Source organism: Orcinus orca, chromosome 16 (assembly GCF_937001465.1).
Source record: "Orcinus orca chromosome 16, mOrcOrc1.1, whole genome shotgun sequence".
In the NCBI taxonomy this organism is placed as follows: domain Eukaryota; kingdom Metazoa; phylum Chordata; class Mammalia; order Artiodactyla; family Delphinidae; genus Orcinus; species Orcinus orca.
Genome location: NC_064574.1, coordinates 16730781 through 16749929, shown reverse-complemented (window position 1 = coordinate 16749929; position 19149 = coordinate 16730781). Strand labels below are relative to the sequence as shown.

At 46.0% G+C, this 19149-nt stretch overlaps 2 protein-coding genes across 2 annotated transcripts in view; one reads left to right on the top strand and one right to left on the bottom strand.

Moving 5' to 3' along the window:
• SERINC3 (serine incorporator 3) overlaps positions 1-19149 on the bottom strand; it is a 379749-nt gene that overhangs the window by 224184 nt on the left and 136416 nt on the right. The gene's annotated exons all lie outside the window — the stretch shown is intronic.
• R3HDML (R3H domain containing like) lies at positions 671-9428 on the top strand. Its single transcript, XM_004272878.4, has 5 exons — positions 671-928; positions 3910-4028; positions 4129-4261; positions 5408-5523; positions 9205-9428. Exons 1-5 carry the CDS (start codon positions 671-673, stop codon positions 9302-9304), a joined length of 726 nt encoding a protein of 241 aa, XP_004272926.2. The 3' UTR covers positions 9305-9428.

Here is a 19149-nt window from a genome sequence, read left to right as displayed (position 1 = left end):
CTCGTTTTACCTCTCTTTCTGTCTCTCCCATGTTTTTTCTCTTTTTGCCCCCGTCATTGTCTCTCATTCTCTCTTGTATCTACCTTTTTCTTTCTTTCATGCCTTTTCTCTGTATCTCTTTTTGTCAATCACCTTTTCTTCTCCCTCATTTTCTTTTCTGTTTCTCATTTTACTTTCTTTCTGCTTCTTTCTGTCTTGCTCTCAATCCCGAAATTGCAGCAACCCAGGGACAAGAGTGCCCTGCACTGTACCTTGGGAAAGGTGGGCGCTGCCCCTCTGAGAGCACCAACGGAGCCCACTTCCAGTAAGATTGGTGAAGAGGGTGTCCAGCCTGGGGAGGACTGGGGTCTGCCTCCTGGGCTGGTGGAACAAAACCCTGGCTTTGAAGTGGCAGCGTCATCTCACCCCAGGGCCTGGTCCAGATTTAGCCACTATCTGGGCATCTCTTCCCATTGCCCCATCCACTTAGTCCACTGGGGTGGGAAGAATGGGGTGTTGCGCCCCCTGGATGAGAGCCGAGTCAGGAGGTCTTTGCCAAGTTCCCAGTAGATAGCATCCTCTGGGGTGGTAATGCTGGAGCGCACTCAGGGTTTGGTGCCCTCATGACCACCCCCTCCAGGCAGCCGGCTCTGACTGCACAAGGCCAGACGTGTGACCCTTCCAGCCAGCTATGCCCCTGCTGCCTGGCACCGTGGGCCTGGCAGGCCTGTTCTTCTGGGCAGGCCAGACAATGAACGCCTTGATGCCCAATGCCACCCTGGCACTGGCCCAGACCGAGGGCACAGCTGTACGACCCCTGACTGGCCTGGGGGTGCCCCGGTACCGGCGGAAGCGCCACATCTCTGCCCGGGACATGAGTGCCTTATTGGATTATCACAACCACATCCGGGCCAGTGTGCACCCACCTGCCGCCAACATGGAGTATATGGTGAGTTCCCATGCCCTCCCAGTGCCTCCCCCAGCAAACGCCAGTCCACTCAATGTGTCCTGGAAAGACTGGACCATTCACGAGCCTGGCCTCACTAACTAGTATCTGGGCATCTGGGCCCTGTGGAATGGGTAGGAATTCGTCTGCCCATTTTACAGATGAGAAAACTAAGGTGGTTATATAAGTCGTTTCTGCAGGCAGGAGCAGAGGACTGTGACTTATGGAGCATCTCCTGTGCACCAGGCACTTACGTGTAACCCTCTTCCTTCAAGGTGGGAATTATCTCCATTTTCCAAATAAAGAAATCAAGATGCAGAGAATTAGTTTGCTGAAGGTCACCCAGGTGGGATTGCATCCCAGGTCTGCCAGCTGCTAAAGCTGTCTTAACTAACACAATACCTTTTCCAAGAATTCTGGCTTCCAGCCAGGGAGCCGCAGGGGGCGGGTGGCTGGAGCTTTCCCTGCCATTGTCTCTTTGCCCCAGGGGTTTGATGGACACACCCAAACTGTCCTCAGCAAGCCTGTGGAGGTAGAATTTGGAGAGATGGGGTCTGGTACCTGGGGTGGGAGTGGGGGGGTCTCAGGCTGAGGAGAAACAGCAGCTGACCAGCAGAGGCAGCTGGGATGTCTTCCTTCAAAGAGGCAGGGTGGGGGGCTCTCACCCCAGCCCCCCACAAGCCAGACTCCGGAGGGGAGGAGGGAACCTTTCTCTTTATCGCAGCCCCTCCCCCAGGACCATTGTCCCAAACCAGCCTGGAGAGATAGGCTTCCAATCCAGCCACAGATTACTTTAGGCAAAGGGACTGTTGGCCTGCCCCCTCTAAGACAAATACCTACTCCCTCAACAGCCTGCAAATGCTTATACTTTTGCAGTGTGTCCATTCACTTACGTACCAGCTCCTGCTTGGAGCCAGGCACCGCGCTAAGCCTCGTGGACGCTGCCGAGCACAGGATGGACAAGGTCTCGTCCCTCACAGAGCTTCCATTTTAGTGGGGATGATAGAAAACAAAGATCAGCCACAAAATTTACGTGTAAGACGACATCAGGTCGCAATGAGGTGTTGGGAGGGGCGGGGATAGGAGCCCAAATGGCAGGCAGCTCGCGGTGGGGGAGCCATTTATTTGTTCATTAACTGACTCATCCATTGATTAACACAGTGACTGGCGTGTAGAAGGCCTTCTAGTTTTCAAACAATGACACATTTATTGAGCACCAGCCTGTGTGCGAGGCCCTCCCCACAACAGGTGTTTAATTATTGCATGCTTTGTAGGACAGAGAGAGCTAGACAGCTCACCAGGGGCCCGAGGAGTGTCAGTGAGTGTGGGTTCGATGTTTGCATGCCCTTACCTCAGTTCACCCCTTTGTGGCGCGAAGGGAACATTCCTTGCTTTCCCTAAAAATGGATGAGTCCAACATCTCTGGGCAGATGTCTGGACCCCTCTTTGGGGATCCCCATTGCTTCACTAGCTATCTTCCGCCCACAGGACCAGTATCTGGCTAAACGTCCCTTGCTCAAGGAGCCCTTTCCCTCCCTGGCTCCAAGAAAGACCAGGTCCCGTTTCACATTCTCACACCCGCCAACTGTAATGATTGTTTAACATCTCATTTCCTTGTTAGACTGTGAGTCCTTGTTCAATATTTGCTGAATGAACAGATGAACCGAATAAAAGAATAATATCTCAGAATCCCAGGAAGTCAGAGTGGAAGGGAACTAGTATTATTTTTTGAAGTGATGCTTTTTCAAGTTATAAGAGTTGGAGCCTTCAGAGATTGGAAAATTAAGAAGCTGTTACGAAGCATGAGGACGGTATTCTCTATGTACTGACGTGGAAGCATCATTAAGGTAACCCATCTGGTTAAGTGAGACAAACGAGGGGCCGAATAGAATAGAGTGCCTGGAGTCCTGCCATGTGTCAAAAAAATCATATATATATAATTATTGTATGTATGTAATATATAATTATTTCATGTATATACCATATAAGATATATAATTACATATATAAATATATACGTGCATACATAATATACTTACAGGTGTAGAATATTTCTGGAACAGGACACAAGAAGCTCACAGTGACTGTTGCCTCCAGGGTCAGGGTGGCTGGCGGGACTAGTGTAGGATGGGGATGAAAGACTCTCCACTTTTCCTCCTTCAAACATCTTACATATTAAATTTGTTCATGTTTTCACTATTAAAAAAAGAACCTTTTGAATTAAAAAATTTTAATGTTTAAATAAACACATTGGGGACTTCCCTGGCGGCGCAGTGGATAAGAATCCGCCTGCCAATGCAGGGGACACGGGTTCGAACCCTGGTCTGGGGACTAAGATCCCACATGCCACGGAGCAACTAAGCTCGTGGACCACAACTACTGAGCCCGTGCGCCACAACTACTGAAGCCCACACGCCTAGAGCCCGTGCTCCGCAACAAGAGAAGCCACCGCAATGAGAAGCCCGTGCGCTGCAAGGAAGAGTAGCTCCCACTCGATGCAACTATAGAAAGCTCGCACGCAGCAACAAAGACCCAACGCAGCCAAAAATAAATAAAATTAAATCTTTTAAAAAATAAATAAATAAACACATTGAAAAAAATGCAATAAATAAAATTAAAAATCCATTCTCTTCCCATCACTCTGGGCTGAGTCACTTCTAGGGACTGCTGGGAACTCCTAGGCCAATACCCTGGGACCCCGCTCGGAGCAGAGAGCCCCAAGCTTGAAGTCCAGTGAAGGAAAAAGGGCATTGGACTAGGAGTCAGAGACCTAGGTGTGGATCTCGGCTCTGGTATGGACTTGCCGTTGACCTTGAAGTCGTAGGCCTTCTCTGAGCCTCAGTGTTCTAATTTATAAAGTGGATTTGTTGCAGGGTTCCAAAGGAGATGGGGAGTCAACGTACCATGTATACGTGCATGTCTAGACACTGTTGAAATGATGGTGTTTGTTCCCCCGGGGAATTTCATGACCTTTATTTTTCCCAGGTCTGGGACGAGCGGCTGGCCAGGTCCGCTGAAGCCTGGGCCACCCAGTGCATTTGGGCCCACGGGCCCTCACAGCTGTTGAGATACGTGGGTCAGAACCTCTCCATCCATTCTGGCCGGTGAGTGAACCTCTGCCCTTCCTTCACTCCATCACTCAACAAGATCACTGAGCACGCTGATGGCAGAGTAGCTTTTATTCTATCTTCTCCGCCTCTGCAGGTACCGCTCTGTGGTGGATCTCGTGAAGTCTTGGTCTGAGGAGAAGCGGCATTACTTGTTTCCGGCCCCGAAGGACTGTACCCCGCGCTGCCCCTGGCGCTGCAGTGGCCCTGTGTGCTCTCACTATACCCAGGTACACCTTTGTTGGGATGTAAGGCTGATGAGAGAACAAATCCTCTACCTTAGAAGAAAACGAATGTGGTGGGACAGCAATTAGAAATAAAACAGAGGCCCTTAACAGACTTCCTTTTACATAACAAGCCTGTTCCTGGTAAGTTGTGTGTACATTGAATTGAGCTGAACCAGATCTTCTTTTGAGGGTCTTAGGTCGGCAGACCATATTGTTTGACCCCAAAACGGAGACGTGTGGTCTGACAAGTTCAAGACTGCCTTTGATTTCAATAGGTCCAAACATTTTCTAGTATTTTTTATTTTCTAAGGCTCCTGTGTCTTAAAAAAAGAAACGCCAAATAAGATTACAAAAGATTGTAGTATATTTTGAGTGCTAATATTGAAGTTGTTACCACTTATTATACATAAAAATACAATGCAGTATCATGTTGCAAGAAATAGGACCAGAAGTTTTCAATGGTAGGAAAAATGTCTGCTTTCAGGCCTGCCAATCTCTCTGTGACTCATCTGCAGTAAATGTCAAAAACTGAAATTTGAGACCCCCTAGGAAATGTGAGGCCTAAACCAAATGTCCTTCCTGACATCCATGAAATATTATTACCTCCATTTTACCAAAGGAGAAACCAGGCACAGAGTGGTTAAGTGACTTGGTGAAAGTCACACAGCTAGCGATATTGAGATTCTGATCCAAGGCTGTTTAACTCCAAAGTTTGTGTTTTAACTTCCAGCATGACAATGATTTTCAAACATTGGTCACTAGGGGGAAAAAAAGAAAGAAAGAAATCTAATTGAAAGGTATAGAACATATTAGCATATATCATTCTATATGATAAGATTAAATATTGGCTCATAAAACTTTTGTTCAAATTGTTTGAGGAGGGGTAAGGGTGTGTGTATGTGTGTGTGTATGTGTGTGTGTGTGTTGGTACACTGGGTAACAATATATAACTGTATTCCTTACTGTTGGTTATAGTGGAAAAAATTTTGAGAAACATTATAGTACAATATGCCTCTAGTCCCCTCACCCTGAGACAGGTGCCTCCCCCAGGAAAACCTTATCTAATGCATCCACCCTGACAGAGCAAGCCCAAGAACGTTTCAGCCCCAAGTCCTTCTCACAGCCTCCTTTGTCCTTGTCCCTCCTCAGATGGTGTGGGCATCTTCCAACCGGCTGGGCTGTGCCATCCACACCTGTGGCAGCATCCATGTGTTGGGCAGCACCTGGCACCAGGCTGTGTACCTGGTCTGCAACTACGCCATTAAGTGAGTGCAGCTCTGAGGCAGGGGGGGCTCTGGGGCAGGAGGGTGGACCCTGAGGTGGAGTGGGCAGGATTCTCAGAAATGGAAGACATACAGGACACCCTGCTTTCCTCCGTTCTAAATAACCTGAACACCAGGTTTTAGAGTCAATCAAGAATCCTTTTTCTTTACCCAAGTTTCAGAATCGATTGGGAGATAGACGGAGGACCAAGGCAGGTGCATAAGCGGTGTCCCTGATGAAGCCAACAGTGGAGAATGTGGCTTAGGTCTGCCAGCCAAGTGGGCTTGCAAATATCTCACTGTTGAATTAGACCTTCATATCCATCGACAGGCAACATTGGCCAATCATAGGCCTCTTCTAAGTGCAGTGCCAGCCCCTGTAAGCTTCCCACAAGAAATAGAGCAACCAAGAATACATGCTCCCTACAGGCAGGCAGGTCCCATAAGAAAGAAAGGAAGGATGCAATGAGCATGCTCAGCTGCTTTTTCCAGACTCTCCAGTCAGCTTGGTGGGAGAGAGGTCAAGAGTGGTCTTCATATGCTAGTCTCCTGGAAACACAGAGAAAGGGGGATAGGAGTTCCCATCCAATGTATAGTATACAAACTTGCAACAGATTCTCATACAAAACAGATTACAGACTCTCATACACAAACGGGAACAAATTCTAAGTAAACATGATATTCAGAGTTTCAAGATTACATAGTCATAACTGCCTTTTGCTCTCACGTAGCTCTTGATCATTTACAATACACTTTTCCCTTATTATCTCATTGAAGAGATGAAAGAGAGAAAGAAGGAAAAAGGGAAGGACACTGGGAAAATATTTACCCTTTTTACAGATTAAGACATTGAGAATCAGAGAGGTTAAGTAATTTACCGAAAGTCACAAAGCCAATAAGTAGCAGAGCTGTTTGAAACACAAGTCTTTTGATTTCATATTCTATCTACTGTACTATCCTGATGTTCTGGAAGTTATTGGTGGCCGAAACTCAGATTCTCAAGTCAAGATATTTTTTAGATGGAGACATCTATTGACAAAGTGTCATAATGCAGCCCAGCTTTGTCAGATATGGAAAAATGCAACAAAGCAAATTCCATCACACACAGCTTAAGGAACTGTTCCAATTTGTTTGCTGACATATTGAATTTTTGAAACATTGACTATTAACCATATAGTTGTTAAGATTTTTAGGCTCTGGAGTCAAGACTGTCAGAGTTCAGATTTGTGATTCAACTTCTCCATGCCTGTTTTTCATCTACAAAATGGGAGTAAAATGGTTTCTACTTATGGAATTGTTGAGAGAATTAAGTGAGCTGACCCAGGTAATGTCCCCAGGCTCATAATAATTTTGGAATACATGTTGGTTCTTATTCTTATTACTAGACCTGGGTTTGGTTCTCAGCTCTACCATGTACACACTGAGGACTTTGGATAAGTCATTTCATCTCCTTGGATCTCAGTCTCCTCTTTTAAAATAGGGCTAATGCTACCTGGCTCACAGAGGATCTTGGTACATAGTTGCCCATAGTACATGTTAAATAAATAGTGGCCAGGATTATAACTAGGTTATAAACTCTTTGAGGGCAGGAAATAGACCTGATTCATTTTGGTATCCTTTTACTACAGTGATTTCAAACCTTTGTTCTTTTAAGCAGAACTCTTTTCTAAGTGGTTAAATTAAACAAAAAAAGAATGACTTTTATTCCATCACCCCTGGTGTCTCCACCACCCACGTTCCTTGCCCCCAAACTTCCAGGAACACCTTTTTTTTTTTCCTGTTGGAAAAACTGGTAGCGTTTGATATATTTATTTATTATTGTTTAAAATTTTATTACATTTTATACTGATGTACATGCTATAAAATTCAGTGGGTATGAAAACAGGTAAACACAGAATGTTGTCTCCCTCCCCTGCCCACACTTCCCCTCTGTAAGTTTCTTGCATAACCTTCTGGAGATCTTTTATGTACTTACAAACATGCATATGTTTTCGCTCCGGGAGCACCTTTTGAAAATGGTGGACTCACAGCATCTGGCACAAGTCCTGATGCCCACTAGATGCTCTGGAAGTGTTTGTTGAATGAATGAACCCATATGAAACCAGAAATGCATACTTTTCTGAGCACTTTGGCTGACTTTACTTACAGTCATTCAACAATCACTTTTGGGGGAAAAAGATTCCATTTCTGTCCACAAGGAGTGTTTGTTTATTGTGTGAGAAAATAAGGCACTGGGACTTGAAAGGTAACTAACACTACAGGCCAGTGGTGAGATTATTAGGTAGCTCTTAGCAAGAACTGGGGGAGTGATTTTAGGCTTTGAGAAGACAAAGAGGGGGGAAAAGAGAAATCTGTGGGCTGGGATGGAGAAGCGAGTTGTGGAAAGATGAGGTGTGTAAGCTGCATCCACTTGCTGCTGGAGCAGTCTGGAAGGCCTGACTGAAAGCTGTAGACGTGATTCATAAGCAGGTCTGGAAGGCCTGACTGAAAGCTGTAGACATGATTCATAAGCTAGGGGCCAGCAAACTACAGCCCACAGCCCAAATCTGGCCTCCTGCCTATTTTCATAAATAAAGTTTTATTGAAACACAGCTACGATATTTGTTTACGTACCGTCTAGGGCTGCTTTCATGCAATAAAGACATTTGGCCTCCAAAGCCTAAAATATTTACTCTCTGGCCCTTTACATTGCCAACCCCTGCACAGGCAATGGGGAGCCACTAAGAGTTCTTGAGCAGGAGAATGATTATGATGAAGGTTTGTTCTTTTTTTTTAAACAGCTTTACTGAGATATAATTTACATACCATATAACTTACCCATTTGAAGTGTCCAACTCAATGGGTTTTGGGTATATTACGTTATTCATTTTTTCAATCGTGGTAAAATATATGTAACACAAAATTTGCCATTTTAACCATTTTTAAGTATACAACTCAGTGGCATTAATCACTATTTCCAAAATGTTTTCATCACTCCAAAAAGAAAACCTGTAAACTTAAAGCAATGGCTCTCTACCCTCCTCCTCCCTAAAGGCTGTGGTTCATTGAGAGGATTAACTCCGGAGCAGGTAGGATGGATTTGGGATAAGGCCATTGAAGAAATAAATGTACAGCAGTGGCCACAAAGAGGCTTCATGGGCATGTCCCCCATGAGTCAATTATACCCAGTATCTAATTATTCTAGTTCTCATTTGCATACCACCTTGTAAGTTACAAAGTGTTTTCACATAATTTTTATGGACACCATTTCATTTATTTATTTTATTCAGAGGACAAAATCAAGGCTCAAGAAATGAGGTCGTTTATTCCGTCACCAACTGGCAGGTGGCAGAATCCAGGACCAGAACTCAGATCTGCCCACTGGGGAGGGGAGGGGGGTGTTTGTGCTGGGAGGTGAGGGTGGGGTGGAAGGAATAAGAAAATCAGCATGTCCTGGGGAGTCACTTATCTGCCAGGTGAGGTGCTAGAGGCATGCGCACATAGCTCCATTATTTGATCTGCTGCTGCATCCCTGTGTGGGAGGGAAGTCTTCTATTGGTTTTACAGATGAAGACACTGAGGCTTGCAGGTGTGACTTGGTCACAGGGCCAGACAGTGGCAGTGCTGAGATTTGGAAACCTCTGTGAAGGTGACTCCATGTAACTGTCCCCCGACCCCGCCTCCCTGGGACCTCTTCTCTTCCAGGGGCAACTGGATCGGCGAGGCACCATACAAGAAGGGGAGGCCGTGTTCTGCCTGCCCTCCCAGCTACCAAGGCAGCTGCAACAGCAACATGTGCTTCTAGGGACTCAAATCCAACAGGCTGCTGTGGTTCTGAATTTTCCCTGGTCTCTGGCAGGGCTCCAGCTGGGCCTGACCCTCCAAGAGTCCCTTCCCAAAGACCGGGTCAAGCGATTTTTTTTTTTTTTTTCGATTTTTTGTTTTAAGGACATGAGTTGGGCTTACTTCACCAGTCTGAATTTTCCCTGCTGATTCCATTTCCTAAATGTCCAGCATGTGCCGGAAGAAAACAACCTGCTTGCCTTCCTTCTTACCTGTTACATCTTTTTTTTCCTCCGGCCTCCGGGAAAGAGGCCTCCATCTTTAATTGACTCAGTTCTCCCAGAGCCAGGGCTGGAAGGAGAAGTGGCAGCAGTTTTGTGACTCTCAGGCCTCCAATCCACAAACCTTTGTCCATCCAATAAAAGGTATTTATTAAATAATCTTTATCCTGAAACCTACCTTCATTCACCCAATAATAGCCAACCAGCTTCTGGGCAGCCTTTGAGGACCTGTGGTCTCCCTCTCTAAGATGGGACCATTTCAGCTCCAAGCTTTTAAAAAATAACTGAAATTAGCATATGGACACCCCACCCACGGTGTATGTTACTGGAGCCACCGCAGGGTCCAGGCACCCCTTTTACAGATGGGCATACTGAGGCTTAGTGAAGGGGTGTGACTTACTGAGAGCTGCACGGCTCGTCCTTGTCCACGAAAGCACCCAGGTTTAAGCTCAGGCTCTGACAGTCCCTTCAGGCTGTTCCAGACCCCTCTCTGAATGTCAGAACTGAGAGGCTAACGCCAAAGCTGGTCTAAGGGAATTCCCTCTTTCAGCGTTTTATTCTTCCTGTCACTCTCTCTGCCTTGGTGTCTCTCTTTCACCTACTTGTCTCTTTTTCTCTCACCCTCCTTATTTCTCCCATGGAATCTCATTCTCATTCCCAGAAACCATTTCCCCTCTCCCCACCCCACCCCACCCAGTTATCATAACACACAGAAGTCCTTTTGTCTTTAGAGATAGTAAAATCTCTCTCAGACCTTGCCCTCCAGCTGGGGCCCACTCCCTGCCTGGCTGGAGAGAGCTCCATTCAAAGACCTGGATGGAAAACAGGCCCCCTTCCCCCAGAGTCCCTACATTGTCAACGGAGTGGGCTTTCTTCCCTCTTGGTCATTCCCACCTGGGCTACGTCTTGTGCGTATCAACACCACCTCCCTCCGCCCTCAATAAAGTCCTTTGAGATCCCGTGCAATGGCTCTTTCTGGTCCCTGTCTTAGCTCTCAGGAGGGTCAAAAGAGAGAGGGAAATGGAGTAGGGGAGATGGAGTGAGGGGAAACCAGCTGAAGAGGAAGGCCAGGGGAGGGGCTAACAGCCCCTCAGCCCCTCCTTTGCACCAGGTACATCAGCTAGATCACACGTGCATGTGTCTGTACTATCACTCCATTTTTACAACTAAGAAAAATGAGGCTTAGCAGAAGTGCCCAGCAGTGAAATAAAAACAAGGACGCTGTTCTGAATTCATTATTCTTAGATTATATCCCACCTGCATTTTTTGGGGGGGGGTATTAAAATGTCCTTTCATTTATTACACAATGGTGATAATAAATGTTAGATTTCCTAAAAAATTATTAACGTACTTATATTGGACGGGACGGGGCGGGGCGGGGGAGCGGAAACGGCTTGCCAACCCTATGTAAAATTCCCAAAATGTTCAGGAAATTTAAGTGGCATGTGACCCTCTGGATTCAATGGCATGTATAGGGTCACATAGGTAGTAAGGAGCAGACATGGGATCTGATTTCAGCTCCATCCAACCTCAATGCCTGTGCTGTTTTGAGGGTCCCACGTTACCTTCCTGTGTCCTGAGTATCAGGATAACGAGAATAATGACCACTGGCATTTACGAGCTGCTGAGTACACTCTTAATCTCATTGAATTATCACTGCTATCCTAGGTGATAGGTACTGATCCATCCCCATTTTACAGACATAAAAACTGAGGCCATAGAAGCTGGGTTTGAATATGCTCTGTATGACTCCAATGCCCAATGTCATAACCCATTCACTCTCCTGCCTCTTAGCTAAGAAGGGAGAAACCCAGGGATTGGACAACGGTAGAGACGATGAAGCAAAAAGTGCCATTGGGAATTCCAGATGACCTCCCAGTTTCCCCCTTTTCTGAAACTGTCTCTGAGAAGAGCCCAGGTCAAGGAGAAATGAGCCAGGCGGGGAAGCTTGTGTTTGCCGTGCCTTGGACCCCGCAGACCTGGGGCGAGGACTCAGGTAGTTTCCTGGCTTGGTTAAGCTGCTGTTCCAACTGAAGTCGGGAATTTTTTTTTTTTTTGGCTGCATTGGGTCTTCATTGCTGTGCATGGCTTTCTCTAGTTGAGGCGAGCAGGGGCTACTCTTCGTTGCGGTGTACGGGCTTCTCACTGCGGTGGCTTCTCTAGTTGTGGAGCACGGGCTCTAGGTGCACGGGCTTCAGTAGTTGTGGCACACAGGCTCAGTAGTTGTGGCGCATGGACTTAGTTGCTCTGCGGCATGTGGCATCTTCCCAGACCAGGGCTCGAACCCATGTCCCCTGCATTGACAGGCAGATTCTTAACCACTGTGCCACCAGGAAAGTCCACCAGGAAACTTTTGCTGCAAGAAATCTGAAACAGCTTTCAAACTTATGTAATATTTTATGTTTTTTGAAGCTCTTCATCCCCCAATCCCATCTGATTTCTCATTTGCTCATACATTCACCAACCAAGAGGGTTAAGAGCATGGACTCTGGAGCCAGACTGCCTCGGCACAAATTTAACTCAGTGGCCAAGTGTGCTTGCATAAGTCAAGATCTTAGTGCCTCAGTCTCACCTATAAATGGGGACACTAATCACATCTACCTCATTAGTCCTTCAAAACATTAAATGAATGAATACATGGAAAGCACTTGGAACAGCACCTGGTGCTAGTGTAGATAGCTATTTTAAAAGTTCAACATTGGGATTCCCTGGTTGCACAGTGGTTAAGAATCCGCCTGCCAATGCAGGGGACACAGGTTCGATCCCTGGTCCAGGAAGATCCCACATACCCTGGAGCAACTAAGCCCGTGCACCACAACTACTGAGCCTGTGCTCTAGAGCCTGTGAGCCACAACTACTGAGCCCGCATGCCACAACTACTGAAGCCCGCATGCCTAGAGCCCGTGCTCTGCAACAAGAGAAGCCACCACAACGAGACGCCTGCACACCGCAACGAAGAGTAGCCCCTGCTCGCCGCTGCAACTGGAGAAAGCCCACGCGCAGCAACAAAGACCCAATGCAGCCAAAAAATAAAAATAAAAGTTCAACATCAAGAGGGAGGAGAGAGGTGACATAGTCACTGAAATGGAAGAGGAAGCTATGGAGGGAAGTTGCTTTTTTTTGGCCACACAGCATGCAGGATCTTATTTCGCCCACCAGGGATCAAACCCGAGTCCCCTGCAGTGGAAGCATGGAGTCTTAACCACTGGACTGTGAAGAAAGTCCCAGACGTTGCTTTTTTAATAAAAGAGATATTGTAGCATATTTAAATATTGATAGGATTCTGTCTCTAGAAATTTGTCCTACAGATATACTCCCCACATCTGGGTCAGGACATTTTTGAAGTTTATGAAGACATACACTTTATGTAGTGGCAAAAGCCTGGAGACAACCTTAGTGTCCAGCAATAGGAGACTAGAAAAATCACCTATAGGACATTCACACAATACGTGGCCACTCAAAGAATGAGGCAGGTATGTTGGCATGGAGACAGCCCTTAGACACAAAGGAGGGAAAAGTAAGTGACAGAAGAGTGTGTTTAATATGTTCCCGTGTATTTATATGCATTTACATGTGTGTATGTCTGAGTCAGCTTGGGCTGCCATAACAAAATACCATAGACGAGTGGCTTAACCAAGAGAAAATTTTTTCCCATCCTGCAGTCTGAAAGTCTGAGCTCAAGGTACCAGTATAGTTGGGTTCTGGTGCGATCTCCCTTCCCGGCTTGCAGACAACTACATCTCACTATGTCTGCATATGGTGGGGGCAGGAGAGAGAGAGAGGGCACTCTCATGTCTCTTCTTATAAGGGCACTAATCCTATTGGATCAGGACGCCACCCTTATGATCTAATTTAATCTTATTTAGTTCCATAAAGGCCCTGTCTTCAAATACAATCACGTTGGGAGTTAGATCTTCAACATAATAATTTTGGGAGGACACAGTTCAGTCCATAGCAGTGTATAGGTGTATAATTTCTGGAAATACATACAAGAATTTGTTTAAAAGTTCAATAAAGTGAGATGTGGGAACTAAAGTAGGAGAAAGTCTTATTTTTCATTTTATGCTGTTAGTACAATTTTCATTTTTAACACATGAATTTACTACTTCATTTATAAAACTAGTTTAAAGTAAATGGAAGACAAAGGAAAGAGCACATCGCATGGTTAAAGTTAAAAAGACTGACAGCAACAAACAGTGATAAGGACGTGGGGTAAATAGGAGCTCTCTTACCTTGCTGGTGGGAATGCAAAATGGTACGGCCACTTTGGGCAATAGTTTTGGAGTTTCTTATAAATTAAACATATACATACCATATCAGCCATCAATTCCTTTCCTAGAAATTTAACCAAGGGAAATGAAAATATATGCCTGCAAGAAGACTTGTCCATGAATGTACATCGCTGCTTAATTCGTAATTGTCCCAAACTGGAGAAAACCCCAATCAATGTCCGTTACAAGGTGAATGGCTGAACAAGTTGCAGTATATTCATTCAATGGAATAATACTCAGCAAGAAAAAAGGACACTAACACAGGTGAAACTCACAAATATGCCGAGCAAAAAAGCCAGACACAAGAGTAAATCCTGTCTGATTCTATGACATTCTAGAAAAGACAAATCTACTCTAGTGTGACAAGCAGCAGATCAGCAGTCACCTGGAGTGGGAGGTGCTGGGGGGATTAATTGCGGAGGAATAAAGGGAACTTCTGGGGGCAATGGAAATGTTCTGTATCTTAAGGTTATAGTTACATAGGTGTATACATTTGCCAAAACTTATAAAACTATACACCTAAAAAAGGGTACATTTTATTATATGTATATTATATCTCAGTAAAGTTGATTTTTAAAGTTTAAAGAGGGAGAGGTTGAATATATAGGAGAACTCACACATGGTCACGTGGGACTCCTGAGCAGTGGGAGGAGGGAGGGTGTGGCCCCATGTGGATCTGGAGGGAAGGAAGTGAACAAAGTGCAGATGCAGGTGAATTTTTGTGGGGAGTTGAGGCTGGTCCAGGTTGAAGGCTTCTATTTTCTCTGTGAAGAAGGTAAACTCTCAGCCTGCTGAGAATGAGATGGAAAAGTTTTGAGGAAAGAAAAGATCTGAAATAGAGGCAGAAAATAGAAAAGCAAGGAGAAGAGAAACAGAGTAGAAGTTCCAGGCAGTGTGGAGGGACCTGTCGAAATTCTTGATCATTAATCTCTGGTGGCCCTTATCTGTCTCGCTAAGTGATTTTTTTTTTTTTTTTCAACAGTGATTGGCTGCTGGTTTGTAGGCATGAAGAAAGCAAGATACTTAGGCTCTTCCAGGCTTGGGTTTTTGTCAGGTGGCTAGAAGGAAAGGAACTGAGACAGAAGCAAGAGAGAAACTAAGATGATGGACTGTGGGCTTCAAACTGGACAGGAGGAAACTAAGACAGGAAGGTGCAACAGGTAGGGAGGAAACAGAAGGAACAAAGGACTGGAGACACCCCAGTGTCCATCAGTAGGGGATGAGAGGTCCCCTTGAGGCTGCCGAGCAAGCACACTGGGAAGAGGAGACGGTGGACAGAGAGGAATAGATCAATTAGCTAGTTTAGAAGTGAAGCAACACGTGAGGCAGGTGTTACTATGGGAAAATGAAATAATGTACCCAAAACTCTACAGCAAGATGATGGTGGAGCTGGGGTTTTCTGACTTTTCTGAGTCCCACGTTTTCCTACTTCTCATTTGAGCCTCCCCATCATGATGAAGACCTTGAGCTCAGGATTCCAAGTCAGGCTGTGAGACCCAACATTGGGATAAAAGAAATGGGACTGTTCCCCCAAAAGCCAGGTGGCAGCCCAGTATGCAGGACAGCTAAGGTGCAAGATGGCTCTGCATTCCGAGGCCAGGATGCAGATTTCGGCAGTAGGCTGTGTTTTGTGTGGCGAAGGAGACCAACGGACGGGTGGAGGGAGCAGGTAGAGTGCTTCTGACCCACGGGCCTGGAGGCATACTTGCGTTTCTCCATTCCTCGTAGCACTCACCATCTGTAATTATGTCTTTGCAATACTATCTTTAATGTTATCTAATGAATGCCCATCTCCTCCATTAGTCCACAGTTCCATGGGTGCAGAGATGACGTCTCTTTGCTCATTTCTATATCACTGGAGTCTAGCACAGAGCCTGGTATACAGTAGTTGCTCAATAAATATACGTTAGATAAAGGGAAATCGTGGGTTGTAATTCTAACTCCTTTTTGTACCAGCTGGGAGACTCCAGGCAAGCAACTTCTTTCTGTGCCTCAATTTCCTCATCTCAAGTTTTAATTTAAACGTGGCAATGCTCAATTTCCTCATCTCAAGTTTTAATTTAAACATTGCAACTCCCAGCATCCAGTAGGCGCTCAATAAATACAATCCCCCAGCTTCCTCCTTTTCTCCTCTACCCCTCCCTGTTGCCTCCTGCCACACCCATTGTTTGGAGTCATAAAACCCAACCCAGGTTGGACTCTCACCTCCTCATCATCTCCTGGCCAGTCCTTTCCCTCAAGTGAGGGGTGAGGGGGCTGGTGTCCCCCACATTCTGGCTCCAAGAGCCCCCAACCCCAGAACGCAGGACTGGGGCCCTAGTGGACCTCTGGTCTGGCCAGCTTGTCGTTGCCATGGTAACAGTGACAGTCCCCAGCCACAGGTTCCCTAAGTGACTGGTTACTCTTTAACGTATCCACCCACCTTGGGTGATTAGAAGAATCAATAAGATAACCGGGCAGTGGCAGCTGGCTGCACTCACTGCCTTCCTGGTGGACTAGCTCCCGCTGTTGTGTGTGGGCCCCAGGCTCCTCCATGCCCCCAGGTCTCCGGCTGGGCGGGCTTGGCCATGGTCAGTGTGAACGCGCCCCTCGGGGCTCCAGTGGAGAGTCCCTATGGTGAGTGGGGTCGGCAGTTGGGCTTCGGGGGAAGACTGGACATGGTGGGACCACCGTTAAGTTTGGGAGACCATGGGATGGCCCTCTACATGTTTCCTAGCACCCCAAAGACCCTCTAAGGGCTTCTCTAGAACGGCAGGAAACCCGAGGGAGGCATGTGATTTGCTTCACTAAACTCCTAAACTGAGGCCTGGTGGAGCCGATATGGGAAGTACTTGGAGGGGCTGCAGGAGCCCCAGGGTAGGGGCTTGGCTCACTTTGCCCGCCCACAGAGACAGCCTTTGTGGAGATGCATCCCGGGGGGTCTGTAGGAAATTTCACAGAACGTGGAACTGGAAGCATCATCCTCATTTTGAAGCCTGCAGAGAAGCTTGCTGGGTCTCGGTCACGGAACTAGCTCCTGGTCTAGGTGGGATGGGACCCAAGGGGAGAGTCAGCCAGCCCCTCCAACAAGGACCATCAGCTCTGGATAATTCAGCAAGGGGAAGCCGTAGAAGGAAACGCACAGCCTGGGGTATTGGAAAATGAAAATGGTCTTTGCTGTAAGTGTGTAACTTCGATGCAGGGTAAGGGAAGAGTGTGTTTCGGTGAAGGACTGGGGCTCTGCTGCTCGGGGTAACTCCAGAATTGGAAGTAACCCCAATGACCAACAACAGAGGATGGGTAAATATAAAGCATGATGCCTCTTTAGGATGGAATGCTATCCCGTTGTTGAAGAAAGAAAAATGCAGATCTGTTTGCAGATAGAGAAGGACCTCCAAGTAATTATGGAAAAAAGTAATCTGAAGAGAGTATAGCATATTACATTTCTGATAACAGAACAGATACATTCATATGTATGTACACACCTTTGTATTTGCGTAGAAAATTAGTGGAAGGACACAAAGAGACCGGTAACAGAGCTTTGTTTCTAAGGAGGGAAGTTCAAGAGAATGTTCGTTTTACTTTTTTGCACATTTTGGATTTTCAAAAATTTGGTGCATTTTATAAACTGATTTCAGTCACATGCATGCGCAGAGCTTGGCCTCTGGAATCCAGTAGATCTCGGCTCTTGTTCTGTGACTTTAGATAAATTACTCATCATTTCTGGGTCTTGGTTGCCGTCTCTCTGAAGTGGACAGAGGGTGTCTTAAGGGCTTCTTGCAGGCAGGACTAAAGGAAAGCGAGGGTGTAAGCCCTCGGCACCAGGCATGTCGTAAGGACTCAGTAAATATTACTCGATATCATCATTAGCGAAGGGCGGATGGCCTCCAGGAATCAGGGGCTGGTCTCTCGACTGGTCCAGGGGATCTTCTTTCTTTCACCATCAAGTAGGAGTATGTGAGGCAGTGGAAATGGCAGAGGCTGTGGAGCCAAAAACAGCCTGGGGACCTATCCCCCACACCAGCTGTGTGACCTTGGGCAAGTCACTTCCCATCTTTAAATCTATTTCCTCATCTGTAAAATGGAGAGAACAACAGGACCTATCTCACAGGGGGTGGTGGTTAGAGGAGATAGCATAGCTAAAGGGCTGGGCATGCCTGGGGGGCTTCATCCAAGGTTAAAACACAATTGTGAGACTTGGCTGACCCTGTGTCCAGAGGAAGACTCATCATCTCCCAATGGGTCAGATAGGGACGGATGGATGATGGATGGATGGATGGGTGTTCTATGCCTATTACTGCATTTAATTCTCAAAATAGTTGTCTCAGATAAATAACATTATCATCTCCAAGGATAGAAGAGAAAACTAAAGTTTAGGATTGTTAAAAAAAAACCATCTGACTCCAGACCTGACATTGTCCATCTGTGCTGACCCTCTTGGCTCAGCTACAGATATGGCTGAGGAGAGAAAGAAGGGCTCCCATGCCCAGATTTGCAGCATGCGTCAACAACAACAAGAGAACATTGCCATCCTGGAACAGCTGGGTATTTGCTGGTGTGTGTGTGTGTGTGTGTGTGTGTGTGTGTGAGAGAGAGAGAGAGAGAGAGAGAGAGAGATAGAGAGAGAGAGAGAGGGAGAGACTTTGGCTAAAAGATCTTGCTTTTCAGATAAAATACATCTGGGTTAGCATTCTGGATCTGCCTTTTTTTTTTTTTTTTAAGCTGTATAACCTACCCTTCTCTGAGTCTCAGATGTTTCATCTGTAAAATAAACTAGGGCAGTCTGCTGGGAGGCTCTGGAAAGATGAACTTTCTGATTAAAAAAACAAGTGCTTTGAGTAAAACCCCTCAGGGATTCTCAACTGGGGATAATAATAACCTCTGAAGATTGCAATCACAGAGGTGAGTTGCTGGGTAAGGAACATGGTTCATAGCAGAGCCCTGGGAGAGGCAATGGAGGGCAAGGCTGTGGTTAGGATCACAAGAATTAATGTACAAGTGCTTAAGATGCAAACTATTATATATAGGATGGATAAGCCACAAGGTCCTAGTGTATAGCACAGGGAATTATATTCAGTATCTTATGATAAACCATAATGGAAAAGAATATGAAAAAGAGTATGTGTATGTATAACTGAGTCACTTTGCTGTACAGCAGAAATTAACACAACATTATAAATCAACTATACTTCAATTTTATATATATATATATATATATATATACACACACACACACACAAGTGCTTAGAATAGTGCCTGACACAAAGCAAGCACGAAATAAATCCCAACTGCTGTCTCACGTTCTTGAACCTTAGTGGGATAGTCTTTAATGAGCT